The sequence below is a fragment of the Cyprinus carpio genome, chromosome A18 (genome assembly GCF_018340385.1).
Source record: "Cyprinus carpio isolate SPL01 chromosome A18, ASM1834038v1, whole genome shotgun sequence".
Taxonomy (NCBI): Eukaryota; Metazoa; Chordata; class Actinopteri; order Cypriniformes; family Cyprinidae; genus Cyprinus; species Cyprinus carpio.
In genome coordinates this window covers 5,396,552-5,408,171 of record NC_056589.1, presented here as the reverse complement: position 1 = coordinate 5,408,171, position 11,620 = coordinate 5,396,552, and the positions used below count along the sequence as shown (strand labels likewise).

The window sequence follows — 11,620 nt, the reverse complement described above, 5'->3', positions numbered from 1 at the left end:
GCATGATGTGAAATGTGGTTGCATATGCAAGGGATTTACTCGTATTGTGCAGGTTTGAAAATGTTAATAATTATAATGCATTGAAGTAAATCTTAAATGAGACAACCAAACCAGCCCACGTCATGCTATAAAGCACCATTTATATTTGCACTACACTGGCTACTATTTGAGTCTCTGTCCTGGACGCACCCCTCTGTGGTTCTATACAGGCTGAGCTCCAAGAAGGATTGTGTGAAGCTAATAAAGTCCAAGTCCAGGTCCTCCCTCTGCATCCGTCCCAGAGAAAGCCTAATCCCGTTAGCTGTGCTTTCTCATGGATAATCCCTCCACTTCCCACCTGGCCGTCCTTCAGCCTCAGCCTCTCTCTGGGATGACCGTCTTCTGCTGAACACTGCAGGTAAATACTGAGTCTGCCAAGACTCTGAAATATTCATATTAATGTCCATTTGATAGGCACACATTTTTATTTTCTAAGCATTGTTTTTTGTTTTTGTTTTTAGAATGGGATTTTGTTTACTGTTTTATGGTTGATTTTCCTCTACACTGTAAAAAAAAATTATTTTCAAATATATAAATAAACGATTATTGGAGTACGTTTTACAATACAATTATATTATATATCTTTCTACCTCAAATTCCATGTTTAATTCAATGCTTCACTTGCCTTTTCTGTGTAATTAATTTAATTTGTAATCTAAATAATTGTGAAATTTACTAGCACTGAGTGAGTGAAAATGATTTCTACACCAATCTTTTTTAGTGTATTTGTGTGGGTCATCACAACCAGGCCAGTTTTAAAAACAGTTAAGGTAAAGAAAGACAGATTATTTTGGGAATGCTTTACAATAAGGTCCCATTGGTTAACATTAGTTAATGCATCAACTAACAATGAGCAATACAGTATTCTTTTTTATTTTTTATTTTTTTTTTACAATATTTATTCATCTTTGTTAATGTTAGTTCATTGTAAGTTCATGTTAGTTCAAACACATAAATAACAACTCTTGGTTTTAATAATATATTAGAAAATGTTGAAACGTACATTAACTGCAATTAAAAGCTTTTTTTAGAAGTATTTAACTGTTAATTAACAAATAACTAATGTTAAAAAATGGAAGCTTCATTGTAAAACGTTTTCTATTAATTAGAAATAAAATAAAATTAATTATATGATGATATTTAATAATATTTCATATAATTATATTAACCAAAATATTAATATTTATATTTTACATATGATAGTATTATCGTAATATTTACCAGAATTTGGCTCAACTGAATTTCCATGCCATAAATATCCAGAAATGTAACTCAGTTTTTCGAGAATACTTGAGTTGAAGTGGGTCACAGCTCATTTCCTCACCCATCCTCAAATGTCAACCCGTATGAACCTCCTGACAGCTGGTTTGACTAGCAGTAAATCACCAGTCCATGAATCTCCTCCATGGCTCAGTGTTTTCACCATCTGCTCCAAGACTCTTTTGCATCCTGCATTTCACTCATAATCATGCAACTGTTTTTCTTTGTTTGGCTCTGTGTATTTGTGAAGTTGTGTTTCTATTGGATTGCTGCTAAAACAGAATCTGATCATTGGACCAAACAGGACTAGAGGAGTTTTAAGTGAATGACGATTGAAAAACTGCAGTTGTGGGAGTGTATAGTCTTGGTTTGAATTCATTCAAAGCAGATTGCATGTCTGATGTTGTACAGCGCAGTGTCTGACCTGGAATGGAAGGTTTAGAGTGGGCAAATTGAGTTAACAGAGCCCACCATTAAGACCACCGCAAAACAAAATGCTCTCCATGCGTCCATCTTTTTGTAAAAGTGGAGCAGTGTGGGCAGACAGGTACAGCTGGCCTGGTCTGTATCCACAGGTGTTCAAGGTAGGAGAGATTAGGGTCAGATGCATTTACCAGTGATTAACAGTGACAAACTGCCATGATCCCACTGGCGCAAAACCCCTGTGACCAAGAGCGAGAAACAGTAAGACTGGTTTCAAATTATGACAGGTGCTGTAAGCACATTCAACTTATTTGTGTTAACTTTAATCATACACCTTTTCTCTAAAACATATCACCTCAAAGACAAATCAGCAAGCTCAAATGTGCAAAATGATTTATTTAATACTATTTAGTACATTCAAAAGCCTTTCAGAAGATAATAATTTTGGAAGCAGCATGCAATGGCAGTAGCATCTTCTTGTATTGAACATAGAACAGGGACTCGAATCACTGTTTTAAATTGTTCTGACTTTATAACTCCCAACTGTGAGTTTATATCTCACAATTCTGCTAACAAAATAATTGTATAAATAAAATGTTGCAATTACCTTATTTTGTTTTTTATTCAGTGATGGCAGAAACAGGCTTCTATGTAAAACTACTGGCATGCTACTTGAAAATGTATATTGCATTTTGGATGGTTCTTTTTTACGATATCTTAAGCATCCTTATTTGACTTTGACACCTGCTGTGTTGATCTGTATTTGACAGCATGTTTAGCTGGGTGATAAAGGTTGTTCCCCAGCCTCCAGCATCTCCTGGGAAACTGGCAGAGGAGGACCAGACCAATGCTTCCACTGCAGCACCAGTGAGTGTGAGTTTGTGTTCATGTGTGTACATTGAGTCACCTTTCCCAGTTTAAGCATCCCTTCACTGTCTCTGTAATGTTCTTTAGGATGTGACGAAAAAAGAGGAAGTAAAACAAGGTAATTGTGCACTATGACCAACACTGAATCACAGAAAAAAATACAGAGCTGAGAGTACTGTTCATTCATTTTTCATGATGTTTTTTACAGAACCTTCCAAGCCAACGGAGGAGGTCTCCGAGGAAAACAGGTGATGTTATGTTTGTGTTTATGTGTGTGTGGGACATATGTTCAGTGTCTTTAGATGCTGTAATCCTGCCAAAACAAATCACCTCCCCCCACACCACGTATCATGAAAAAACTCCCCTCTCTCCCTCTCTCTCTCTCTCTCTCTCTCTCTCCAGCTCTCAGAGTGGAGTTTTGAGTTGGCTCTCTCATGGGTTCAGCAATGCTCTCCCTCAGCCAGTAAACTCCTCTAAACTGGCCAACAGTGAAGTTAAGGTACTAAAAATAAACAAATATATATACATATCATCCAAAAAATAAAAAAAAAAAAAAAATATATATATTATATATATATAAACACTTATATATATATATATATATATATATATATATATCTAATTGGTGAAATTGTAAAAAAAAAAAAAAAACATCAAAAATGCCTAATTGGTGAAATTGTAATGCATAAAGAAATACTTATTAAAAAAATTAATTAAAAAATAAAAATAAAAACCAAATATAATTACCAAATTAAAATCTAACTATAATAAACAATTATTACTAACAATAATTTCTAATTTCATATATATTTTATATTAAAAATCTAAATTATTAATCTGAGCTATGTTTTTGCTTGACACAAAAACAATGATGGTTTTAAAATGAATGAACAACCTAAATTAAGGTGACAGTATTCAACAGGCAAATCAATATGTTTCTTGAGTAATTGTACTTCATTACCTAACTTGAGTCATTTTTTTTAGATAATGTGCTGTGCTTAATTACCATTGAAACACAACACTTGTGATCTTACTTAATTATATTTGCAAGGCAAAAATACTTTTTAGTCCCAGTGTGCAAAGTACATATTTTACAGATTATTGTGACTTAAACTGTTGCTGTTTTTGTTGTTTTAATGAGGATAGAACTTTTTTTGATGTGTGTACCATGACACAAATAAATGTCATTTATCATTATCAAGAGACACCTTCTTTAGTCATCATAACTTTGAGATGAAGCAATGCATACTATTTTTAGACATGGCTGAAGATAACGTGCCCTTTTTTTTCTCCTTCTTCTTTCTTTGCTACTTTGAATTTTAAAATGGACCCCTTTTTTATTATTTGCGAGCTAATTTCAAGCAATTTAACAATGTTTTTTTTTTTTTTTTTGTTTACCATGGATTGAACAGCATGAGGGAAATGCAGTGAGCAGCAGGTATAGTTTCGATCAAATGGATTCAGTTTTATTTTGTATGCTTATGTTGTTTGCCGCATCTTCATTATGTGAGAATACTTGTGTATTTCACATATGTATCTGTGTGTGTGCCTGTTAAATTAATGTTTTGATAAGTATCACACATTTTTCCATCACTGTATCATGGACCGCAGTAGCACATCAGACCAGTGAGTACCTTATAGCAGATATTAGGTCATGCTCAAACATTCAAAGCTTTGTTGCAGACCAGCATGGACAGTATTTGCATGCTACGAACGCAAGAGAATTTATTTCACTGAGCTTTATTACCATATTAACAACTCATATATATATATATATATATATATATATGTATATATATGTATATATATATATATATGTATATATATATATATATATCTATATATTATATATATATATATATATATATATATATATAGTATATATATATATATATATATATATATATATATATATATATATATATATATATATATATATATATAATGTATATATATGTAATATAATATATATATATACTATATGTATGTATATATATATATATATATATGTATATATATATATATATATATACTATATATATATATTAGGGCTGTCAAATGATTAATCACGATTAATCACATCCAAAATAAAAGTTTTGTTTACATAATATATGTATGTGTACAGGGTATATTTATTATGTATATATAAATACACACACATAAATTATGTATTTAGAAATATTTACATGTATATACATTTATATATTTATATTCTTATATTTTATATTTATATATATTCTTATATTATATATTTAATATAGAAACATAACATATTCTTCTTAAATATATACATGCATGTGTGTGTATTTATATATACATAATAAATATACACAGTATACACACACAAAACTTTTATTTTGGATGTGATTAATCGAGCCCTAATATATATATATATATATATATATATATATATATATATATATATATATATATATATATATATATATATATATATATATATATATATATACTGTATGTATGTATATATGTATATATACAAATACAAGAACATTACTGGAATGGAAGATTTTTTACTAGCATTGGCCACTGCTTCACAAACCGCTGAGCAAACCTGTTTATTTTTACATTCCCCTGCTGCCATCTAGAGCTGGCTTATTGCAAAGCAGCTTACAGCTTATATTTACATGCATTCACATCCTCACTTATGCCCAGAGCAGTCGATGGACTTGACTGTATCTCTTCTTCCATCAGGGCTGGAATGATAGGCTGGATTGTGCAGGGACTGGGAAAAGTAGTTCCACAGCCAGATGAGAAATATAAGGGTCACACAGAGCCAGAGGAGGTCACTGAGGTAGGTATAGACACACACCGCACACATTCACTAATCCCATAAGAAACTGAGGCTTTCTGCATACTGATTATTTATTTGGTTATTTACCAAGTCAATATTTATAATATTTCCTCCTACAAGTTTACTGGATTTGCTACAGTTTACTACATAAGCTTATTAGTTAGGCATGTTATGATTTGTAATGCATATTAATGACAACATTTTTATGCTGTTCATGGACATTTGAGATTATGAAGAATGATCATTCATGTGTTTAATATTCCAGTCATTTCAAATAAAATTAAATTATAATTAATCTTTTATCTCTTTGGCTATTTAGCATTTTAATTATATGCTATATAACTATTTTGATATTTTAAAATGTGAATTATTATGAAAACAAGATTTACTTTTACCAAAAAATGTATTGTTATTAAAAAAAGAAGATTTTGTTATTAGATTAAAATTTAGAAACAATGACTCTACAAAGATTTTTAAAGTAGTGTATTTATTAGTTTATTTATTTATTTACTTTCTTTAGATTACATTTTAATGTTAATGTTAATGTTAATTCCAATGAGTTTTTATAGTTAATGGAGCACTTCAGGGCCACAGACACCAGTCTCAAAGGTGTCTTTAGGTTTTCTAGGAGGTTCTGTGAGAGTTTCATTGTATTTCCATTTAGCCTGCTGTTCCAGTGGTTAAAGTGGATCCTCCAGTAAGTACAGTGCTTTTAGAGCAGGCTACAGTCAAGATCATGCTCGCTGTTCCCTCCTCTGTCCCACAAGTTAACTTTAAAGGGGTCATATGTCATATGTCAACAATCATATGTCCCCTTTAAGTATGAGGTGATATACAGAAATATTCATTCCAGTTATCTGGTCTACAAACTCCACCACAAGAGTGGATCCCATCAAAATGAGAGCTGCTAGGGCACCAACTAACCTTCCTTTGATCCTCGCCTGCGTTTCTGTCTGCTCACAGTAATCAGCCGATTTGAATACATGTAAGCAAGAACCATTTATAACAACCAGTCCAAAATGCTGAATATGAATTAGTTCTGCTTCATTCCTTACAGCTATGTTATCATCACAGAATACAGTATTACAACAAATTGCAGTTGTAAACACAAGATGATTGCTGCAGGACTGAGATTTTCAGGACTGTTTTGGGCAGTAATGAGTCTTCAAAACAAATGCCTCTTATCAAGAAATACTCATAATTTGAGCTTCATTGCCTTTCAAATATTTTAAAGTTTCCTGCTATATTCTATAACCATCCTGCTATAACTATGGTAAACCCTGCTGCATCAAAAACATCAGATGCTTGCATGGCTAGCAGCTTAAAATGGGCATGCTTGCTTACATATGGTGTTTCTTCAACCTTAACCTTTATCAAAACTAATGCTTTGTTAAATGAAGATCACATAAAACTTTATTTATTTATTTATTGCTTTCTTGCTATTTTTTCAAATGCTTTTTATATATATTTTGTTTTGCTCATCACAGCTCCAGACTTTGAATTTGAAAATATGTTATAAATAAATAAGGTAAAATTAAAAACCATGTGAAATAATGAGTGAAATAATCATATCTATTTCAATACTTAGTGTGTGAAAATGTTTTCAATAATATTGGTTAAATTTTACATAAATTATGTCTAACCATTGAACGATAAAATAGACACATGATGTGTTAAATATAAGTACAAATATGTGAGATAAAATAAATAAATGTAATAGAATAGGGACCAATTCTCACTATTAACTAGTTGCTTATTATTAGCATGCCTATTATTAACATATTGGCTGTTTATTAGTACTTATAAAGCACATATTCTACATGACCATATTCTACATCCTTAATCTTACCCAATACCTAAACTTAACAACTACCTTACTAACTATTAATAAGCAGCAAATTAGGAGTATATTGAGGCAAAAGTCGTAGTTATTCATTTGTTAATAGCGACAAGTGTGACCATTTATTTTCTACAGTTTATAAGTTTACAAAGCCAAATGTGGCTAAAGTTGAAGAAACACCGTTATATACTTATAAACCTTCTCACAAGCATTTTTTATAAATGAATGACACTTGAAATAATATAGACAGATAAAAACTGAAATGCAAGCCAATCAAGAGCACCTGGCCATTTAATTTTCACACCAATATTCAATCAGGGCTACGTATAGTAAGAGTTCTTTGTGATTCTCGTCTCTTTCCAGGTGCATGATGTCAAAGACGTTCATGGTGAGTCCAGCCTCTTGATAGCCACTTCATATAGAACAGTATAAACTTTTGCTTAAAGAATTTGCATTATGAAGAGCTGAAGAGAGAGGACCCAACACATGTGACAGGATTCTCACTCTCACCAGATGCTGAGCCGCTGCCTCATATTCCTGTGGTGGAGGTTGTGTCTGATGAGGACCCAGACGCTGCTAATGTGCCCTTCTCTCCCAGGTATATGTTAATCAGCTGTCAGAAGCTAATCTGAACTCTCATTCTGGTTGAACTCTTTTAATCGACCTGTCTCTGTCTCTTTCAGAGTAATAGAATGGATTAAACATGGTTTTGAGAAGGTAGTTCCACATTCTCCTGTCCATCTTCGTCCTCCTGCTCCTACAGAGGCACCTGCTCAGAAGGCTGCTTCTGCTCCTGTGACTCCCTGCAAACAAGAGACAGGTAACATTTTAAAAAATCAAGAATGCACGGTTGGGCTTCCTTGGCGACTGAGTGATCTGCATGTGACTTTTTTTTTTCTATTTAGCACCTGCACCAACACCTGCCCCTGCACCTCCACCAGCACCAGCACCTGCGCCTGCACCTGCACCTGCACCTGCGCCAGCACCTCCACCTGTAGCCCCACCTGCACCTGCACCTGCATCTGCACCTGCAGCTCCTGAGCAACCTAAAGTAGCTGAGGATTCCAAAGGCACAAAGTAAGAGTCCAAACTACGCTTATAATGTCTATGGCTATGTTAACCAACCAAGCTTTGACACCTTGGTTAAATATACATTGTTATTTGTTTTGTTTTGTTTTGTTTTGTTTTGTTTCTTCTTGTGTTTGTTTTGGTTCTGTGTGTTTTGTTTTTGTTTTGCATTTGTATTGTTTTGTTTTGAGTTTTATGATTGGTTTTTTTTTGTTTGTTGTATTGTTTTTTGGTTTTGTTGTTTGTGATTTTGTCTTGTGTTTGTTTTGGTCTTTGCCTTGTGTTTTTTTTTTTTGTTTTTTGTTGTTTTTTTTGAGGGGGGGGGGGGGGGGGTATTTTTGTTTCTTTTTTGTCATTTTTGGGTTTGTTTTGTGTTTTCATGTTTGTTTTTGTTTTCATTGTTTGTTTTGTTTTTGTTTTGTTTTTGTTTTGTGTTTTTTGTGGGTTTTTTGTGTGTGTTTTTTTTTAAGGGTGTGTTTTTGCTTTAATTGTTGTTTGTTTTGCTTCTTAGTTTTTGTTTGTGTTTTGTTTTTGTTTTTTGGGGGGTTTGCATTTAATTTCATTTTGTTTGTTTTTATTTTGTTTCACTTCATTTTGTTTGTTTTTCTTTAATTGTGTTTTTTTTTTTGTTTTTTTTTTGGGGTGTTTTGGGTACATAACATATATTTGAAGCGCTTAACTGTTTGGATAAATGTAAAATGTTTTTACATATAATTAAGTCTAATGACATGCACTATATTTCGTTTGTTTTCAAGTATGGTTGGCTGGATTGTACAGGGGTTCGGACGCATCATACCACAACCAGTACTGAAACCAAAAGAGGTAAGCTGTAAGCACATCGTCCCCTTGAAAGTAGTATAATGTGTGTAAAAGAAAGAAAGACACTGTTAGTCTTCCATTTATCAATTTCCTCTTTGTTTATTTGCAGGACAGCTCTGATGTTGTTCAAAATGGTAATTTTTTTTTAACACATCTTCACACACATAAATATAATGAATGCAGACAGATTTGTAGGACAGAGTGTTTTGTCACACAAGATTATTTATTTGAATATATCAGAGGCACTGCTATTCTCTCACTGCTTATTTGTAGGTGGAGGTGTTAACTCAGCTCATCTTCTCCTTCTGTTTCAGGGGAGAAGGCCATTAAAGCCCCTTAAACACAACTATAAAACTTTGAAGAAATTCAAAACATCAAAACACTTATTCAATGAAGCTTTCGTACATTATCACAGATAAATTACAGTTCAAAGTACTTTTCCACGTAATCTTTGGTGATTTCTGTTAACTATATTACAGATTAGCATGCTGGCTTGTTAATTGTGATGATTGTTTAGTGCTTTGATGATTAGGCTACCTCACAGAGACATGCAGTAAACACACAGTTGCCCAGTCAGAGTTTACAATGTCATTCACTGCTTAATTACTGTGTCTACATTTGCGCTGTCAGCGTCACTAAACATTAAACATTTCCGTCTTTTGATTGGTCAGATAGTTTAGCCCCAAACTTGTGTGCTGGATTTCATAAGCACCACAGAGCCACAATGTTCACTCTTTTTGAGGAAATCAACTTATGAATGTTGTCTATGAATGTTAAACTGTGACAGGAGAAAGTATTTCAACATATAAAAATGTTTCACCTTTAACACTGCTTTTAACGATTTTCTTATTTTCCAGAACAAATATCTTAAACCTTCTTCAGTCAAGACACAAGCAAAATAACATAATGTATTAAGTCTTAAATATGTCTGATTAAATTGAGAAAAAAATATCTGACAGAGGGATAAGAAAAATAAATGTAATTCAAAAGGAAAACAAGTGTATTTTTCTTACCCCATTGACAGATATTTTTTCTTGTTTTAAGCATAAACGTTTTTGTGCTTAAACATTTTTCTGAAACAAGACTTGATAACATGTCATTTTGCTTCTTAAGCATATGTATGTTGAGTTAAGAACATTTAGATATTTGTACTGGAAAACAAGACAAAAAATGCTGAGTAAGAAAATATTTTTTGCAGGGTCAAAGAGCACAGTTATATATGCAATATTAAAATCCCCATAAATCCCCATGCCACTAAATGCATTTGCCAATATCTATTGCCTGCTATAAAAAGCAAGAGTTAGTATAAGTGCTTTGAAAAACAAAAGCCATGAGCTGATTTGCCATGCCGAGGATGTTAGCCACTGTGCGTGATTCAACAATATCAGGCTTCACTACAGCAAGGTGGAACATTCTTATGCTATATATATTGATGTTATTTATGTTTATGTTTTATTGTGAAAGGCTATTGCTAAAGCAACACAGGCAGCTACCTTACTTTGTCCACTGTATGAAATCAATAATAAATAAATGATTTCAAAAAGCAAATTGTTTGTTGTGTGGTCAGAGGAGAAATATGTAAAATGCTTGCAAAATTGTATGTGGAAGAAGCACTACTGTACGACTGCAGCTAAAATAATGTCACTCATTTTTAAAATACATTTCTGTTTCAGTAAATTTGAACACTTTAGGACATATGCTGTAGGTGTTACATCAAACCGATTTTTAGACAGTTCTTACAGATTACAAAATGTGCAAATTTTGCAATTGGAGTCTAAATGTGTTGCTTTTCAATACATAATACAGACATACAATGCATTATTAGGATTAAATGATTAAAAAAAAAACAGCTGACATTTTTCCAAAACCCCTCTAAAACCATCCAAAACCTACACAGACCAGCCTAATCTGCATGGACATGCTTGGAGTGCGGCAAACCACTTTGGGATCCAGTGGGATCAATGCTATAATGCACAGTTTATAGCACGTCACGTCAAAGCTATAATGCACAGTTTAACCACGTCAATTGTGATGCATTGATACAAAAATATTCATTAGAAAAGGATAACTATAAAAAAATTAAAAAAAAAAAAAAAAAACTTCTCAGCCTAATCTCTTTGACCTATGAGGCATGATTTTTTTCCCCCCTGTTGTCGGTACAGTCTGCATCCTGCAGGACCCGTGTGATATGGTGCTGGAGGAGGTGGACTCAGACTGGGAGGCCCAGCAGAGGGAGCAGGGCTCGGGGCAGGACGTCCTGGCTGAGGAGCAGGTGCCACAGGAGGGCTCATCTCTGCTGCAAGTGCTGCCCAATATCCTGCCGCACATGCTGGCCATGCAGGAGCAAGAGGACGCAGAGACCCAGACTGAGCGCTGGACACCTCTCATTGAGAGCATCAAGAAGGAAGCAGAGGAGACTGCCATAGCAAACATAGAGGAGAGGTGAGAGCCAGTGGTTTGGATCCCAGTGACCATGTAGTGGATTTAACTAT

The 11,620-nt window shown here is 33.4% G+C and overlaps 1 protein-coding gene across 1 annotated transcript in view; it reads left to right on the top strand.

The window, feature by feature from the left end:
• The first annotated feature begins 246 nt into the window (after positions 1-246).
• The window catches only part of LOC109082034 (cyclic nucleotide-gated cation channel beta-3-like), a 32,527-nt gene continuing 21,153 nt past the window's right edge, over positions 247-11,620 (top strand). Inside the window, 16 exon segments of the mRNA XM_042774878.1 lie at positions 247-397; positions 2,493-2,595; positions 2,677-2,707; positions 2,798-2,837; positions 2,992-3,088; positions 4,002-4,027; positions 4,201-4,215; positions 5,302-5,401; positions 6,066-6,098; positions 7,605-7,629; positions 7,755-7,839; positions 7,925-8,061; positions 8,147-8,318; positions 9,065-9,131; positions 9,238-9,262; positions 11,291-11,570. Of these exon segments, the coding sequence (XP_042630812.1) occupies positions 2,494-2,595; positions 2,677-2,707; positions 2,798-2,837; positions 2,992-3,088; positions 4,002-4,027; positions 4,201-4,215; positions 5,302-5,401; positions 6,066-6,098; positions 7,605-7,629; positions 7,755-7,839; positions 7,925-8,061; positions 8,147-8,318; positions 9,065-9,131; positions 9,238-9,262; positions 11,291-11,570 (1,235 nt within the window). The 5' untranslated portion in view covers positions 247-397; position 2,493.